The 19526-nt window shown below is 41.0% G+C and overlaps 1 protein-coding gene across 4 annotated transcripts in view; it reads right to left on the reverse strand.

Annotated features, from left to right (window-relative positions):
• UBE2W (ubiquitin conjugating enzyme E2 W) overlaps positions 1-6056 on the reverse strand; it is a 76469-nt gene extending 70413 nt beyond the window's left edge. The window contains exon 1 of one of the 4 annotated variants that reach the window (XM_064267845.1): positions 5937-6056. In XM_064267845.1, the coding sequence (XP_064123915.1) occupies positions 5937-6038 (102 nt within the window). In that variant the 5' untranslated portion in view covers positions 6039-6056. The remainder of the gene's footprint in view (positions 1-5936) is intronic. The other 3 variants (XM_064267847.1, XM_010588354.3, XM_064267849.1) reach the window with 3 other exon arrangements.
• Between the last annotated feature and the right edge of the window lie 13470 nt (positions 6057-19526).

Genomic DNA, 19526 nt, shown 5'->3' on the forward strand with positions numbered 1-19526 from the left:
TGCGTCTTTTGATTTCCTGACTGCTGCTTCCATGGCTGTTGATTGTAGATCCAAGTAAAATGAAATCCTTGGCAACTTCAGTCTTTTCTCTGTTTATCATGATGTTGCTCGTTGGTCCAGTTGTGAGGTCTTTTGTTTTCTTTACGCTGAGGTGCAATCCATACTGAAGGTTGTGGTCTTTGATCTTCATTCGTAAATGCTTCAAGTCCTCTTCACTTTCAGCAATCAAGGTTGTGTCACCTGCATAACGCAGGTTGTTAATGAGTCTTCCTCCAATCCTGACGCCCTGTTCTTCTTCATATAGTCCAGCTTCTCATATTATTTGCTCAGCATACAGACTGAATAGGTATGGTGAAAGAACAAAACCCTGATGCGCAACTTTCCTGTTTTTAAACCAATCACTATCCCCTTGTTCTGTCCGAACAACCGCCTCTTGATCTATGTAAAGGTTCCTCATGAGCACAACTAAAAAAAAAAACAAACCCAACCCGGTGCCGTCGAGTCGATTCCAACTCATAGTGACCCTATAGGACAGAGTAGAACTGCCCCACAGAGCTTCCAAGGAGCGCCTCGCGGATTCAAACGGCCCTTTGGTTAGCAGCCGTAGCACTTAACCACTATGCCACCATGGTTTCGGAGCACAATTAAGCGTTCTGGAATTCCCATTCTTCGCAATGTTACCCATAATTTGTTATGATCCAGACAGTTGAATGCCTCTGCATAGTCAATAAAACACAGGTAAACACCCTTCTGGTATTCTCTGTTTTCAGCCAGGATCCATCTGACATCAGCAATGTCTGACAGAAACGTGGGGGGATCATTTGCTTAGTACTATAAAATTACTTAATAGATTTCTCTAAAATAAAATAATGCATAATTTGCTATTTATGAATGTTTTCTCAAGTGTCAAGTGATGGACAAGTGTTTTCTGTATTCACTATGTACACATTTAAGTAACACAAGGAAAGCATTTTTCCTACTTTCATGGAGTCTATGGTCCAGGGGAGAGAAAGAGACCTGAAAACTTAAATAAAATCCTAAGCAATCACCTTAAGACAAAAATGGAAGGGATCTCATAGAGCAGTATTTGATTAACAGCAAAAAGTATGGACAATGATTGTTTTGAAAGTTAAGAGGACTACCAAAGATTTATGCTTTTATTCACATGTGGTCTACCATCTACTTATGTTTATCACTTACACAGAATATCCTGAATTCTATTCTATGCTATTATCCTTATCCTTGATCCCTGCTCCAAAAGTTCCCAGATAGCCCTATTCCTAGCCACAGTATCAAAACAACCTTCTCAAATATTTTAATTCTGGCCATACTGTGCAAGTCCCCATTGTCAGTAAGCCTTGAGATCCAAGATGGCGTCAATTTTCTAACTTTTCATTATGCTGTAATCCTTCACAATGATATCAACAAATAGGCATATGGTATCTAATCGTCAAGGCAACATGACTACCATAACAGTAGAATTAGTAAGAGCACATATTCTACCTGTTAATCACTACAGCCAATTACTTGAGTAAAGAGCAATGCAAATTGCAAATAATTCAAAATAACTATTTTCAAGTCGTTTGAAAATAAGAAATGAGCCAACACTGATATTCCCTCTCTGGTTCCTAATCTCCTTCCATCTAGCCAGATTAGCAGTCAATAGCCTAAGATCCAGCTAGGTTAAAAGAAAGAAAATGTAGAAAATTCATAAAAAAGTGACTCAATTGGCTATTTCTAGCTATTATGTACTTTCTAAAATTTTAAGACATTATGTAAGGGATCAACTCAATCACAACTAAGCAACAATGGAAGAGGAGTCTAAAGACAACAGTCCATATTTAAAATTAATCTAGATGGTTAAATTAGAAAACTATACTGGGTATACCTAAAAACTTGTAATATAAGTCTGAATGAAACAACTAAATTCTAGAAACAGAAAATACATCCAGGAGGCCAAATTAAGTATTCCACAATATGAAACGAGTCACAGGAAAAAGAAAAAATTAAATATTATCTATGCAAACGTATGGTGGCATAGTACTTAAGTGCTACGGCTGCGAACCAAATGGTTGGCAGTTTGAATCCACCAGGCGCTCCTTGGAAACTCTATGGGGCAGTTCTACTCTGTCCTATACGGTCACTATGAGTCAAAATCGACTTGATGGCTACGGGTTTGGTTTTTTATATAAACATAACAAAAAAATACAATTTTATAGTTTAGCTGAAAATACATACTCCAAACGCTACAATTTTGAGAACTGTTTAGAATCATATAAAAATTTACTTTAATGTTTTTACAGTTTGAGGATAGGAAAGCTGTACCATATAATCAGAGTACCTGAAATGCTAATACTAAAAATATGCTACAATTTTCCATTTAACATTTTAAGATTTCTAGAATTACTAAAATTAAATATAGAGCTATTTCTTTAGTGTAAATCCTGCCAACTTTAAGTATCACCATGAGTGTTTAAGAATAATTTCTTAAAACATAATCTAACCATAATCTTACTTGGTGATTTGTGACTTTGTTCACAGGAATAAAGGAGTGGGGAGAGAAAAGAAAAAAATAGTGGAAAGTCTCAAAAGGCTCACATACGTTTGAAAACCACAACCTTGAACTGTACTTACAACCCTAACAATATAATATAGAGCAGAACTTCCCAACATAACAGGTTGTGCCAGAATATTGATTTCCCTGGATCCTAGAAGCACTGGTGGCACAGTGATTAAAGCGTTCTGCCATTACCCAAAACGGTCAGCGGTTCAAAGCTACCAATCTTTCCATGAGAGAAAGATGTAGCGGTCTGCTCCCGTAAATATTTAAAACTTTGGATACAGTATGGGGCAATTCTATTCTGTCCAATACAGTCTCTACGAACTGCAATCGACTCGACAGCATAGAGCCTGGCCGGGGGATTCCAGGCTCCAATCTCATTCATCAAAACTTATTTTCTATGTGTGCCATGACCTGAAGAAAAGTTGGAAGGCACTGGTAGAATACATTAAAGCAGTCACAACCTCTCCTTTAAAACTGTCTCCAATGCGAAATGCGAAGTCTATCCCTAATTTTTAGTGCATTGCTCCTGAAGACTCATTTTTTCGTCTTTATCAATTCAAGTAATCAATCACACGTTACATTCATATAATATACTTGTTTTTAAAATACAGTTCCCCTTACAGCTTGAATAACTTCTTAAGCAGCAGTAACATCCTAGTGTGGGTTAAATAACCTACTTAAAGCTTTTTTAGATGAGGACATGGTCAGAGCAGCATACTTTTTCCTCATTACCCTATCTAAAATATCTACTTCCAAACCTCCATCCACTCTATATTTTTCTCCACAGCACTTTTTACCTTCTAATTTAATACACGATTAACTTAAATATTTTCTTAATGTCTGTCTCCCCCAACTAGACTTATATCTACAAGGGCAGAGACCTTGTCTGCTTTTGTTCACTGCTGGATCCTCAGCATCTAGATGACTGCTGGTGATACATACTGGGTCCTCAAAAAACAATTGTTCCATGAATGAACAAATTTAATAATTTGGTTATTGCTTTATGTATAGTTCAGTTGTTTTAGAAAGAGTTAAACTTTGCTATTAAGACTATCAGGGAAAAAAAACTTTGTTCACCCCACACGCAGACAGTATTGTCTCAAAAAGTGTGACCTATCCACATTAAAGTATTTTTTAAGATTCTACCAGAAAATCCGTATATTTTAAAAATACAAACAAAAGGGAAAGATTTAGTTGTATTTTACTTAAAAAAGGATGTATCAATTTTCCATTCCTCTAATCACCAAGACACAAAGGAAAAGAAAAGTGGTAAGACAGACTGAGGTAGTACTTGTGACATAGAAAAATGCAATATTGCACTGGCAAGTATTTTTGTCCGTTGTTAAAGTACAAAAAAAACAAAAACAAAACAAAAAACCCCAAATCAAACCCATTGCTCTGAGTCAATTCTGACTCATAGTGACCCTATAGGATAGGGTAGAACTGTCCCATAGGGTTTCCAAGGCTGTAATCTTTCTGGAAGCAGACAGCCACATCTTTCTCCTGTGGAGAGGCTGGTAGATTTGAACCACTGACCTTTCGGTTAGTAGCCAAATGCTTAACCACTGCACCAACAGGGCTTCTTACTGCTTAAGAAGCCATGTAAAATTCAAGATTATTAAGTTCTTTACCAGCTTGGGTTTTTTCTCTTAAAAACTGAAACATCCCTTTTCCAGATAACTGAAAAGCTAACTGTCAGTTACCATCCCTGTAACGCTATGCTCACTTGTCAAATACAATCATGCAAGTGTTGTGGATTTTAATTTTTAGTTTTAAAACAAATGTTTTAATCTTAATACACTAATAATCTTAAATTGGTCACGTAGCCCATCTACTGTTAAATTTAACACAGTTCCTTTTTTGGCCTCAAATGAGGAAACTTCTCTAACGTCTCTCAGGGAGACTGGTGTAAAGTACAATGTTTCCTGAAATTGTTCTTGTTTTCTCCCTCCACTGTTTCGTCACATCTTTTCAACCAGAAATGTTATATACAATTTTTTTCTGTTCTGCAAGAGTCCATAGGGAAAAGCAAAGGTAACAAGACTATCATATGAAAAACAGATCGAAAGGGGTAAGACAAAAGCACAAAAGTGTGGAACAAAGAACTGATGTGCACAAGAGAGAGAAGATGCAGAAGAGATGTAAGAAAAACACTGCACTCGCACAGAAGAGGGGGGAAAAATGAGGGGGTACTTGCTTTTTCTTCTAGATACAAAAACAAAAAATCCTTCTAAGAAAAAATGCGGTCTCTTTCTTCACTTAAGGGGATGCTTTTTTAAAACTCTAAAAAGCGTTCAGTTGACATTCCTAATAAGTTCTACCTTCTCTTGCTACGTTTTGATACGCTAGTCTTCATCTGTGAATTAAACGCAAGCTACAGATTAGATAATGCAGAGTCAATCTCTACAAACCACAACTGTGGTTGCCATCTTTGCCTGAAAAACCAAACTCCTCTCTAAACTGCGTTGGAAAGCCAGAAAACCACGCACTGACAAGTCAGGTAGCTAGGACACAGGTTACGCACTCCTCCTAATAAACTAAGGTTCTACTAATGGTCTGGAGAATAAGGGTAAAGGGCGACAGCCTTACCGAGACCGCAAGGGTGGGGCACCAGAGGAAAAATTTTCTTAGAGGGTGAACTATCCCGGGAGGCATAAGGGGCTAGTGGTTCCCGCAGATTGCAAATTAGGCGGCAAATGATGTTAATAGACTAAGGGCAGCTTCGAGCTGGGGTGAGAAAGTGGGCGGCTCGGGTAATGTCTGTGAGAGTGCCGTGACTCCTAGGAGAAGGTATCCAAGGGGCATTAGAAGTCAAAGGGAGGACAGCGGAGGTGTCGAGCAGTCAAGAGAAGCCAGGCGTGGGAGGCCTGAGCAGAGGCTGCGAAGCGCCTTCTGCAGCCAGCCGCCTTCTCAGGGAATGTCTTTCCAGTTTCTCCACACCCAGCCCCTTCAGCGCCGCTGCTGCCCCGGCGACAACGGCGAGAGCAGCTGTTTCCGCCGGCCGGGGACCGCGGAGAGAAAGGCATCCCTGGGGCTGGCCGGCGACCGACTCTGGCCGTTTGTGTGTGCGGGAAGGCGATTCCGAAAGCACTGTGGCGGAGCCAAGGCCAAACTTCGACCTTTCCTCCTCTAACCCCTCTTTATCCCCCAACTTCCCGGCCGGCTGGTGTCCGCTTCGACCGACCGAGACCCCCCCACCCGTCCTTGCCCTGGCCGCCTCTCACCCCTCCCCAACGCCCTGAAACTAGCCAAAGACTAGGACTGCTCCCGACGCCGCCCGAATACCTCCGAGCCCCGGGCGGCGCTCCCGCCCGAATGATCGCACCCTCGCGGCGGTTCCCTCGCCCTCCCAGCTGCAGCAAACTCCTCTCACCTGCATTGACGCCATGATGGAACCATCCCCCCTAGGCCGGCGAGGCCAGAGACGCAGGGGGCGGAGCTGCCGTGCTCGCGTCACGCCGCGGGGGCTCAGCATCCCGGGCGCGGGGGAGGGGCCTCCGATGGGAAGGAGAGAGCGCAAGGGGATTGGCTGGCGCGCTGGGGGAGGGGCGGGGTGCGGTGAATAGCGCTGTAGGTACCGGTGATTACAACTCGTTTTAGTGCGTCCGCGGCGAGCCCACGCCTTGCCTTGAGTGCTTGAGAAGCTCCGGAAGCGTGGTTCCGGTACCGACCGTGCCAACGTAGTCGGTTTATATTACGAAATCCTGGTGATGTGCTTATCTTTGGGTTACTTTTTGTTTGGTTTATTTTTCCAGCCGCAGGTGTACGGTTTCGAGGTTTTCCTTTCGAATACCCTTGGGCCGGATAGAATTTACCACGGGGCTGCTTTCTGGTCTTCGCCGACCAGAAAGACTTCTTGTATTCCTAATTTGAGAGACACAGGTTTCTTTCTACAATGGGATGAGAACTGAGAGCAGACAACGTTTTGGTGTTTTACAGTTAAGAGTTTTTTGGATTTGCAAAACTGAAACTTGTCTAAAAAAAGAGAGACTTTTTTGAAGTTTTTCTAGTGTGTGTGATATCCACTTCCTTACCCCATAACCTCAGTTCATGTGTATAATAAATAGTTAAGGTTGTTACGGAAATCTAAGTTTGCTCAGAGATTTAGCCCTAGGCATGATTTTTTTTTTTTAATGTGCCGGTATCTCGTTATAATAAGTACTTAATACATTCTATAAAGTCCAGCCTTCTCTCCAGTCTATTTTGTGGGTAGGCAGCTTTATGGTCATCCAACCTAGAGATACTGGGTAAGGAAGGTTGAGCATACAGAATTAACTTAAGCAATGCACCCATTCTGCCAACATTTACCAGAAGCAGCGTTTTGGAGAGCTGTTCCAGAACTGAAAATATCATGGTTTTTTAAAGAGGAAAATGGAAGCCCTTGCACCTCGTGTTCTCGCTCTAAAAAACTGAGCTGGCTGATATATTGAGTAGAAGACTTTGACTTTACCAGAATGAAAGCTTAAAACCTGTCATTTAATTGACTTGGCTTTCTTTTTAGAAATTTCAGTAAGTTAAGATTTAAATATAAAAGCAGTGTAGAATGTCATCCTTCCCACTCTTAAGATGGATCATTATGTTTCCTGGGAACTTCCCTAATGTGAAATGTGTTCATAAAGGAAAAAGATCTTTAAAATACACCAATTATTAACTAGATGGTGCCCACCTACCACCGATGACTGCCCTGACAGGGAACACAACAGAGAACCCCTGAGGGAGCAGGAGAGCAGTAGGATGCAGACATCAAATTCTTGTCAAAAGACCAGACTTAATGGTCTGACTGAGACTAGAAGGACCCCAGTGGCCATGGCCCCCAGACCTTCTGTTGGCCCAGGACAGGAACCGTTCCCAAAGCCAACTCTTCAGACAGGGATTAAACTGGACAACGGGTTGGAGAGGAATGCTGGTGAAGAGTGAGCTTCTCGGATCAGGTGGACACTTGAGACTATGTTGGCATCTCCTGCCTGGAGGGGAGATGAGAGGGTAGAGGGGGTTAGAAGCTGGCAAAATGGTCACGAAGAGAAAGTGGAGTGAGGGAGCGGGCTGTCTCAGTAAGGGGAGAGCAATGGGAGTATGTAGCAAGGTGTATATAAGTTTTTGTGAGAGAGACTGACTTGATTTGTAAACTTTCACTTAAAGCACAATAAAAAACTTTTTAAAAATACACCAATTATTGTATGGTATAATATTAAACACACTTCCGCACCCAATTCCATTTATTGCCAGAAGTGAGCTGGTTTTCCCTTTATTGTACAAAATGATGTGTCCTTAGAAATGTTTGGATGCTCCTGGCAACCAGGAAACATCCAGAAGCACATCACATGTCAGGTTGTTAAATCACACATATCCCAATGAAAGAAGAAAGCTGATAGGAAAAGTTTCCAAGTATATTTCCTTTTAGAGATCTTCTTCCCTATTATTTCATAAAATTGCTCCAGAAATCAGGTTTTACTATATGCGGTTCACTTTGTTTAAAAACTCTTCCTTCCTAAAGATATATAACATCAGATGACCCTACAAACAAAGCATTATGACATCATAAGAGCTAACAAGTATTAACAAGGAAGAAAAGAGGTTATAGGAATCCTGACACTTCTCAGCAGAAACAACATCTGGCACCTTGAGTTTCAGATGTGTTAGAAGGATATTCATATGAGGGGAAAAGTCAGTGCCAGTTATATCCCTCTTAAAGTGGTTGCTGTTGAATCAGTTCTGACTCGTGGCAGCTCAGTGTGGGTCAGAGTAGAACCACAGGGTTGTCAATGGCTGTAATCTTGTGGAAGTAGATGGGTAGGCCTTTCTTCTGAGGCACCTCTGGATGGTTTTGAACCACCAACCTTTTGTTTAGTAGTCGAGTGCTTAACCGTAAATGCCACCCAGGGACTCCTAGGAAATACTAACTAGCACATAATTACATATCGTCTTTACTCTTTCACTAATGTATAATAAAAAGATCCCAGTGCATAGAGCAGCTAAAACAGTGACTTTCAGATGGGATGGGGATATATAATTATCTCCAGGGAACATGTCCAGAAATGGTACAGCGTCAGACCTCACTAACTTCAGGGGGAGACAGAAAATCACTGTCAACATCAGCCCAAGGCTGATTCCCACATACTCCCACTCTCCAACCTTTTTACCAGTTCTGACACTAGCCATCCCATCCCTCCCACGCCACTCTCTACTTTGCTACTGGGTTTGATAATTCATTGCAGTGGCCACATAGAACTCACAAACCGTATTCACAATTACAGAATTTATCAGGGAATAACAGTTTACAATTCAGGGCCAGGATCAACTTGGTAGTAAAAGGAACGACTTAACAAGACAATTAATCAGGACAGCTTCTTCTCAGCCATGCTCACAGGCAGGCTTCTCTCTCACCCTTCAGTTCTTGGCCTTCTTGTCCTGTTATACTTGGACAGGCAAGTATAACAAAGGTCTTTAGCTCTGCCAACAAGTGCCCACAGGCACCCACTCCCCCGGCAACCACCTGCCTAAAGGCACTTACCTCTCTTTTCTCTGTTCATCAGCAAGCCTAGCCTGCCAGTCCTGTGGTACTGGTCTCTCTCGTGCAGTCTTCAGTGTTAGAACTCTCTCTGTCTCCTGGCCCTAGGAGGTTCTCAGTGTAGGGACCCTAGGTCAGAAGAATGCACTCTGCTCCTGGCTCCTTTTCTTGATGGTAGTGAGGTCCCCCTCTCAGCCTCTGGGATTGGCTCCCTTTAAACCTAGTGGGATGGCAAAACCAGCTATTTCCTACAAGGGTTCCATGCACCCTATATGCATGGTCCCACCCCCACAAAGATTTCAAAACTGTCCAATCCCCTTGGTGGGCCACAAGCACCTTATTTGCATAATCTCACCTAATCATTTTGTGGGAGTTACAAGAACAACAGCTAAAAAGGGCATATAATAGTAACTCACTGCACTACAGTGTGAAATTTCTGTATTATTTTATATTATATATTTCTTGAAGACTATGTTCACATTCCATTTCCTTACAGAGTGGGGCTTACAAAAGTTTAAATGTCTGATAGGCAAAAGTTTAAATGCCTGATGATACCAAAAGTAGGAGAGGGAGTGAAGCTTTTATAAACTCAGAGTGAAATTGGTACAATTACTTTGGAAAACAGTTCGGCAGTAGAGAAGTTGAAGTTTCCCACGCTCTCAATCTCCTAAATAGCATCATTTATGGTAAAAGATATTTAAAAGACATATTAAGCAAACACAATATGTCAATTTTGTTTGAATCCCGATTCTAACAAACCAACTGTAAAAAGACATTTTTGGGAACTGGCAAAATATAAACACAGAATAGATATTAGATGATATTAAAGAATTTTTATTTTTGTTACATTTGATAATGGTGTTTATTTTTTATTTCCACAGCAATTTGAAATGACCATCAGGTGACAAGGAGGTGATTTTCCCCTGTTATAGATTGAATCTTGCCCCCCAAAAATGTCTGTCAATTTGCCTAGGCCATGATTCCCAGTATTGTGTGATTGTCTACCATTTTGTCAATTGATATGATTTTCCTGTGTGTTGTAAATCCTACCATTACGATGTTAATGAGGGAGGATTAGAGGCAGTTTTGTTAATGAATCAGGACTTAATCTACAAGATTAGGTTCTATCTTGAGTCAGCCTCTTTTGAGATATGAAAGAGAGACAGGAGCAGAAAGACAGGGACCTCCTACCACCAGGAAAGCAGAGCCAGGAGCAGAACATGTCCTTTGGATCTGGTCCCTGTGCTGAGAAGTTCCTAGATGAGGGAAAGATTGATAACAAGGACCTTCCCTCAGAGCTGACAGAAAAGAAAGACTTCCCCTGAAGCTGGCGCCCTGAATGTGGACTTCTAGCCTCCTAAACTGTGAGAGAATAAAATTTTCTTTGTTAAAGCTGTCCACTTGTGGTATTTCTGTTATAGCTGCACTAGAACTAAGACATCCCCCATCTGCCACACTGCCCTCACCTCTGCCTCCCTAGAAGAAAAAAATTAGGACATATACAGGTTGTGTACGTGTCTGCGGTCTTCCCTCCTGGGTAAAGGCAGAGCATGAGACACAGAGGAATACATTAGCAGCTAGACTCCGTGGCACCAAAGAGGAGGAAATATGGGAAACCAAATAGTCTGGTAACATTAAAGGACCTACAAAGGGACCACTAGGTAAATGCTGCAGTACTGATGATGTAATGTAGTTTATGAATGCTTGAATTCCTATGATTCACTAGGCTGCACAGTCAGGAGCAGTCCAGTGAGGATATGCTTGTTGGAGCATGAAAAGGCAAAGTTGACAAGTCCTTGCTTGAGCTTGTGTCTCCACAGAGTAGTTGGTTCTTAGTCTCTTCATGGTTGACCTCACCAGAGAAATGAAGGCAGTTCAACAGCACACAGCATATTTGTTGGAACAGGCACCAAACTAGAAATCCAAGGCTTATGTTCTTGTCCAAGCTTTGTCATTAGCAAGCTTGGGCAAGGCTCTTAATCTCTCTGGGTTTATTTCCTTATCAATAAAATCAGCAAGTCAGACTGCATAATCTTTAAGGTTTTTTTCCAGATTTCAAATTCCATTCACCTATTAAAAATAATCAAAGTTTGTATATTTACAACAACAACAAAAATTATGAGTAGCTGCTGAGGCTGCTTGTGTATGACCAAATACCTCCTGGGATTTGGTTCCTTGGTTTGGAGGTTTAAGGTCATGGTTTCATGGGACATCCCAGTTAATTGACCTAATAATGTGCCTAATGCTTCAACTCTACCTTCTAGTTCCTTGCGTAGTGCCTAGGGTCGTAAAAGTTTGCAAGCCGCCATCCAAGTCACAACAATTAGTCTCTATTCACCTGGAGCAACAGAGTAAGGACAAGAGTCAGGAGTGGGAGGAAGAAATGGGGTATGTGGCTAATAGCCTCCATGAACAACTGCTTCTTTTGCTGTGAGATCAGAAGAACTGGATGGTGCTGGTTACCATTACTGAACATTTTGATCAAACATTCTGTAGAAGGATCCTGACCAAAAGGGGGTAAATGCAGAACAGAATTTCATATTCTCATCAACTCTAGACTCTCTGGAGCCATGGAGGGTGGACGAACCCCTGAAAATGTTGCCCTGAGATAACCTGTAAACCATAAACCAAAAATATCCCCTGAATTCTTCTTAAAACCAAACAATAATTTAGCTTAGCTAGTAAAAATGTCTGCCTTAAGCATTGTGCTATTTTAAGATCTATCTGTATGAGATCAAATTGACAGCAGCAACTTGAAAGATTAGATAGGAAACTTAGGGGGCAGTGAGTGTAAATGGGGGAGGAACAACTTAGAGAAGGAGGGTGAGAATGGTTGCGCAACTTGAAGAATATAATCAATGTTACTGAATTGTACATATAGAAACTTGAACTGATGTATGTTTTTGCTGTGTATATCCTCAACAGCAACAATAAATAAATAAAAGATTTTTACCAGAAAAAAAAAAATCAAAATTATTTCCCACACAAACCATGGCCTCATCTAACCTGAGACCAGAAGATCTAGATTGTGCGTGGCTACCGTTACTAAACGTTCTGACTAAGGACACAATAGATGGTCCCAGATAGAATGGGAGAAAAACATAGAACAAAACTCAAATTCGTAAAAAATGGCCAGGCCTATTGGACTGGTAGAGACTTGAGGAACCCCCAGGGCTATTGCCTTAAGGCACACTTTGAGCTTGTCACTGAAACCAGTCCTGTAGGCCCATTTGAGCCAAATAATACATTGGCTTATAAAATAATATTACCCTGGAGAAATGTGTCCCTTAAATAATCACCGATATAAGACCAGTCAACAATTACCCAAAAGCAAAGAGGGGAAGGGAAGCTAGATTACTGGAAACAGAACAAACAGAATGGAAATAATGAGAAAGCTGACACATTGTGAAAATTATCACAGAAATGTCACACAAAATGTCAGAACGATTTGTGAAAAATGTTAAATGGGAAACTAATTTGCTATGTAAACTTTCACCTAAAACAATAAAACATTTTTAAAAATTCAAAAATATTTCTAAAATACCATGCTAAAAGTCTAAGATAAAATGCAATGGGGATAATGTAGGATTTTGAGTTTTTTAAAAAATTGTTTTTGTAAATACAATAAGGAACTTGGCTTCAATGTAAATTATGTAGAACTATTCAAAGGGGGGAACCCTGGTGGTGTAGTGGTTAAGAGTTCAGCTGCTAACCAAAAGGTCAGCAGTTCAAATCCACCAGGTGCTCCGTGGAAAGCCTGTGGGCAGTTCTACTCTGTCTAATAGGGTCGCTGTAAATTGGAGTTGACACAACAGGTTTGGTTTTTGTTTGTTTGTTTGTTTACTTGGAGGGGTATGTAGTTTGACAAATTTAGATGTTAAAGTAATCCAGTTGAGCCTATAGATGGGATTTCATAAAGTAGCAAAAACACAAAATTCACAACTTAGAGTAATACTGTACTTTAAGAAAAGCATATGTACAAAGCATAAGTGTATTTTTTAAAAATAATTTTGTACCAGCACCAGTCATTTCATGTGAACCTCTTAATAAAGGCCAAAGAAAATAACAAATGGTTTGTAGGTGTGACTTATTCTATATGTTAAAAATAGTTGATTTACATACATACCTAATTTGCATTAAAGTAGTGAATGAGAAGAACTTTGTCTTCACTTTCACCCGTTCCCCTGGCTCTCTAGGAAGAATTCTTTTACCCAGATCTGCAGCCTTTGAGCACATTACTTGCTTATTTCTCGCGTAGACCTCTTACAAAACATGTTGTTTTTAGGTACTGGCGAATCAATTTCAACCCTTTAGGACAGAGTACAACTGCCCCATAGGGTTTCCTAGGCTGTAATCTTTAAGGGAGCAGATGGCCAGGTCTTTTCTCCCATGGAGTGGTTAGCGGGTTTGAACTGCCAACCTTTGAATTAGCAGCAAAGCACTTAACCATGTTCTTAGCATATTATTAATTGGAAAGGCTGTAATTTTTTTTTTTTTTTTTTTGCCGTGGGCCCCTTTAAAAATCAAATGAAAGCCGTGGACCCACTACCCAGCAAAATGCACATACTCATGAAATTTTATATTTTAGGGAGTTATCTGGCCTTCTGAAGTCATCTATCCATAGAGGTTTGTGAACCTCAAGAAAAGAACATCTTTACCGAAGAACTGATGATGGATGCCAGCTCAATCTCTTGCCCTACCAAAATTTGTCTTTTACGTAGACAAAATAATTTCATAGCACTCACTTTCTTTTTGTTTGCTTGTTTGTTTTCTGGTCTTCCAGAGAAGCAGGCTGCTGTGTGAAAATTGGATTGGGAACCAGAAGAGGTGGGTATTTGCCTTGGCCTTGCCCAAAGGTGGTACTAAACATACTTAACAACAGGTGTGATACAGGTACCAACCATTCAGAACAGAGGATGCTCACTTCTGGGGCAGGGGCCGGTGGCTCCCTGAGAGTGGGTCAGGTATCTTTTGCTAGATTATGGGGAAGGTCTAGGAGCCATGGAAGTAGGGTTCTTCAGGGAGTTTGAGGGCAGCGGCTATTTACTAACTGACCCTGGTGGCGTAGTGGTTAAAGCTACACTGCTAACCAAAAGGTTGGCAGTTCAAATCTACCAGGGGCTCCTTGGAAACCTATGGGGCAGTTCTACTCTGTCCTCTAGGGTTGCTATGAGTCAAAATTGACTCAATGGCAGTGGGATCATGGGATAGAAGTATTGCAATGTTTTCTTTTGGGGGGTAAAGGAAATGTTCCAAAGCTAGATTGTGGTGATGCTTGCCCAACTCTATGAATTAACTAAAAGTTCTGGAACCATACACTTAAAATGGGGGAGACTGGTGATTTGGTGGTAGAATTCTCACCTTCCATGTGGGAGACTGAGGTTCGGTTCCTGACCAATGCACCTCATGAGCAGCCACCTCCTATCTGTCACTACCAGCGTACACATTGCTATGGTGCTGAACAGGTTTCAGCTAAACCTCCAGACTAGGACAGACTGAGAAGAAAGGCCTGATGATCTACTTCCAAAAAATCTGCTAATGAAAACCCTAGGGATCACGATGGTCCAATCCCATTGTGAGTGGAGTTACCATGAGTCCAGGGCCAACTCCACAGCAGCTATCGACAACACTTACTGTGGGTGAATTTTATGGAATGTAGATTATACATTACGAAAAAAAAAAAAAAGCAGTTTAAAAAAGGAAAGAGAGGCATTGCAATATTTTAACACAGCCATACCATTAATATGGCTATTAATGGTTATGAGATGGAAGGCTGGTCACTCATCTCCCTAGGTCTGGATTTCCTCATCTATAAAACAGAGAGTTGATGATTTCTTGAAAACTTTCCAGAAAATTATCCTCTTTGTCAAAAAATTCTGTAATTGTGTAATTACAATTCATCGTCCCTCTTTTCACCTGCTCACAGGCCTTCACTTTTAAAACACATATTCATCTTTCCTCTGTTCCTTAGGAGGGATGGCAGCCCTACTGATTTTATCCTTGCCAGACATTTCTCTTTCTCAACCTACGACCTTACCTGCTGCCTAGTTTTCCCACCCTTGTTTGTGCCTTTTTTCCCCCTGATCTCCACTTGTCATGCATCAGAAAACGCACTCACCTTTGAGTCATAAGACCTAGGTTGGAATCCTAGGAGTCCCTGGGTGGCACAAACAGTTAAGCGCTTGACTACTAACTGAAAAGACTGACACGTCAGAGGATAGGCTTAGTGATCTGCTTCCAAAAGGCCACAGTCTTAAAAACCCAGTTCTGCTCTGCATACATGGGGTCACGATGAGTCAGAATTGACTGGACAGCAGCAACTAACAACATATTAGGTTGGAATCCTAACTCAGCTTCTTGTTAGTTCTGTAACCCAAAGCTGTCCTTCAAGCCTCTCTGAACCTTAGTTTTACAGCGATAAAAATCCCAACACATGGTTTGTGGTGGGATCTAAATGTAATCACGGGTATGAAGGAGCTCCGTGAACTGTACACAGCACCACACTAATCAAAGGTAATATCTAGTTTTTCTTTCTCCTCACTCTGTTTTCTGTCCAGCAGGCAGAATAGATGTTAGCCAGAGATAAGGAGTAGGCCACAGGGCAGAGACTGAGAAATAGCCCTGCCAAGATCCCCAAATTTCATACCACTAGTGAGTCTGGGAAGTCACTCTGCTCTGAACGGAGATTTTCATAGACAAAATTCAAGATTAGGATGTTGCTTCTCCCAACCCTACACAATTCAAAGATGGCCCTGTGGCTTCCCTACCTTCCCCAAGTGTGGCATCTTCACAGACTTGCCCTTATCAATGAAAATAATGATAATACCTACATTTGATTGAATATATGTGCCACGTCAGGACTGCATGAGGCACTTTTTATTTCCGGTATTGTTTAAAACAATGCTATGGATTACTTAAAATTATTCCCATTTTACAAGTAAGGAAATTTAGGCTCAGAGAAGCTAAGTCATTTGCCAGAGTCACCCAGCTTATGAAGAGCAGAGTCAAAATTATACCTTATGAATTCGCTAACTCTTTCACTCCAAAGATTGAATTCTTTAACCAACACACAATATTGTCTTTCCAAATCCATTTTCCTAAGGAACTATATCAATGAGGTTTTAAAAATAAAGTACAGACAGCCCCTGGGTTATAAATGTCTGACTTACGGACAACTCATACTTAAGAATGGACTGCCATAAAGCCTATTCTATTAAAATTTTGAGTAAAACACAGTGATTCATAATAACAAACACAAGCATTACTTTGTGACACTCGTGAAAACATTGCATGGTTTGGAAGTGTTTTATATGCTTAACCCCATTGCCGTGGAGTTGATTCGAACTTATAGTGACCCTATAGAACATAGTAGGGTGTCCAAGGAGCAGCTTGTGGGTTGAAACTGCCAACCCTTTGGTTAACAGCTGAGCTCTTAACCACTGCACCATGGCAGTGGTTGCAGTGGACTGCCTGTAAATTCTGATCAAATTGATTTATTTTAAACTATGACAGTTATAGGTAACGTGGATTTTACTTTTTTACCAGGAATATCTGATATCCCCCAAATATATCAAATTGGTGAGTTTTCAGACAATTTGACAAAGTAAAAAAATACGTGGCAATTTTGTCCAACAAACATATATTGAATGCCAGGTACTGGGGATGTAAAAAGGAATGATACAGTCCCTGTTCTCACATGGCTTACAGTTAGGAAGACGAAGGAAAGAAAGACTTTTGGTAGAATATAGAAAAAGCTACTCACTGACTAGGAAGGGATCATAAAGGAGGGGCACTTGTTCCCACCCAAGAGCTGAGGAAACCCTGGTGGTGTATTGGTTAAATGCTACTGCTGCTAACCAAAAGGTTGGCAGTTCGAATCCACCAGGCACTCCCTGGAAACTCTATGGGGCAGTTCTACCCTGCCCTATAGGGTCACTATGAGTCAGAATGGACTCAATGGCAATAGGTTTGGTTTTTGGAAACTCTGGTGGCATAGTGGTTAAGAGTTTGGCTGCTAACCAAAAGGTCAGCAGTTCGAATCCACCTTGGTGCTCCTTGGAAACCCTCTGGGGCAGTTCTACTCTGTCTTATAGGGTCACTATGAGTAGGAATCGATTGGATGGCAAAATCAAAGACAAAGTGGGAATTTTAAGAGCAGCTAGGAATAAATGAAAAGTCACCTACAAAGGAGAGTCAATAAGAATAAGCTCATATTACTGGGCAGAAACCATGTAGGCAAGGAGGCAATGGGAGGACTTATATAAAAAAAATTGAAGAAAAAAAATTGCCAGCCAAGAATCTTATATCCGGCAAAACTGTCTCTCAAATATGAAGGTGAAATTAGGACATTTCCAAATAACCAGAAGTTTAGGGAATTTGTAAAACTCAAACCAAAACTACAAGAAATACTAAATGGAGTCCTTTGGTTAGAAAATCAATAATATCAGGTATCAACCCAAGACTAGAACACTGGGCAGAGCAATCAGAAGTCAACCCAGATAGTGAAATCAAAAAAACAAAGCAAGATTTAAAAAAAAAAAAAGCTCAAAACAGGGTAATAGAGATGTTATTATATAAAAGAAGATAACATTAAAACAATAAAGAGGGACTAAAAAATGCAATCATAGATCTTCCATATGGAGAGGAAGATATGGTGATACAAAAAAAACTACAGGCCAATGTCTCTTATGAATATAGATGCGAAAATCCTCAACAAAATACTAGCGAACACAATCCAACAGCATATTAAAAAAGTCATACACCATGACCAAGCAGGATTTATTCCAGGAATGTAGGAATGGTTCAACATTAGAAAATCGGTCAGGACTTTCGATCAAGATGGTGGCCTAGTCAGAGCACCATGCTGTCCCTCTACAGCAAAGACCCAAAAAACAAAGTGTAACAGATACAGAAGACAACCCTGGAACACTGAGCATCAAATGAAAGTATATAGAATTAGATCAAAAGCCAGTTGAAAAAAGCAACTAAACAACAGCAGCAAATGGGGAGAGAATATGGAGTGGAGGTGCCCTGCCAGCCAGGCTGGCACAGTGGGGCCATTTTGAGACAAAGCCAGTAGCGACCCTGGGTGAGGAGCATAGGAAGACAACATCACGGAACTCCCAATAAGAGATGGAGAAACTGTGAAGACATACCCAGAGTGAAGCAAGGTGAGCAGGACATGAACTGGAGCTAAGAAAGTACAGCAAAGAGCACAAGGGCTTCAGGGATTCCAGCGTGCACAGAGCAGAGAGGAATTCAGGACTCAAAGACAGGGCGACTCTCCAGTAGCATTACCTGACCGCCACCAGGCTGATGGCAAACACAAAGCAATAGACTAGCTCCCCCCCTTTTTTCCTTATCTTTTTTATTTTTTCTTTTCCTCTGGCCCCTCCCATCTACCCACCCCTAGGCCATTATTATATGAGACCACTATTATTTGAGACTATTGTATGAGATCACTATTATAAAAAGTCAAGAAAAGTTTTGCACACAGACAGAAACATGCTTTGATGGCTACCAGGGATGAGGGGTGGGAAGGAAAACCACTAACTAAATAGTACGCATGTACTAACTTTGAAGAAGGGAGAGATGATATACAATATGGGGAAGTCAGCACAACATAATCAAGATAAAGGAAGACACTGAAAGGTATGCAAGAGTAAAAGGCAACAAAGGTAAATAATACATATACAATCCTGCAACAACAGTAATAATGATAATGTATGAGTAGATACATAGGGAGATATGTAAGTTGGACAGAGGTGGAAAGGCTTATGGATCTATACCATGTACATATATATGTGTACATGCTGCAAATACACCCATGTATGCAACAGTGTGCACAGGGAACACAGTCATGAGAACTTCTTAGCCATAGCCAAACATCTCCTGGGACTGAGATTCTGGGCTTGAGGGCTAGGGACCGTAGTCTTGGGGGTCATCTAGGTCAAATGGCATATCATATCCATATAGAAAATGTTCTACTTTTTACCTGAGTGAGAAGCAACTTGGGTCTTAAAAGCTTGTGAGCAGCCATCTAAGATATAGCAATTGGTCTTCTCTGTCAAGAGCAAAGAAAAATGAAGAAATCAAAAGACTGAAGAAAACAATTAGTCCAAAGGGCTAATGGGCCACATGAAACACGGCCTCCACTAGCCTGACACCAGAACTAAATGGTGCCTGGCTACCACTACCGACTGCCCTGACCAGTGCAACAATAGTAGGCCATGGACAGAGCGGGAGACAAATGTAGAACAAAATACAAACTCATAAATAAGGCCAGACTTACTGTTCTATAGAGATTGGTGGAATCCTCGAGACTGTGACCCATAGACACCCTTCAAACTTGGCACTGAGATCATGCCCAGAGATCACATTATAGCCATATAATAGACTGGCCTAAAAAATGAACAATAACACCATTGATGAATGTACACCTTGGAACCATTAACT

The sequence above is a fragment of the Loxodonta africana genome, chromosome 14, assembly GCF_030014295.1.
Source record: "Loxodonta africana isolate mLoxAfr1 chromosome 14, mLoxAfr1.hap2, whole genome shotgun sequence".
Lineage (NCBI taxonomy): Eukaryota > Metazoa > Chordata > Mammalia > Proboscidea > Elephantidae > Loxodonta > Loxodonta africana.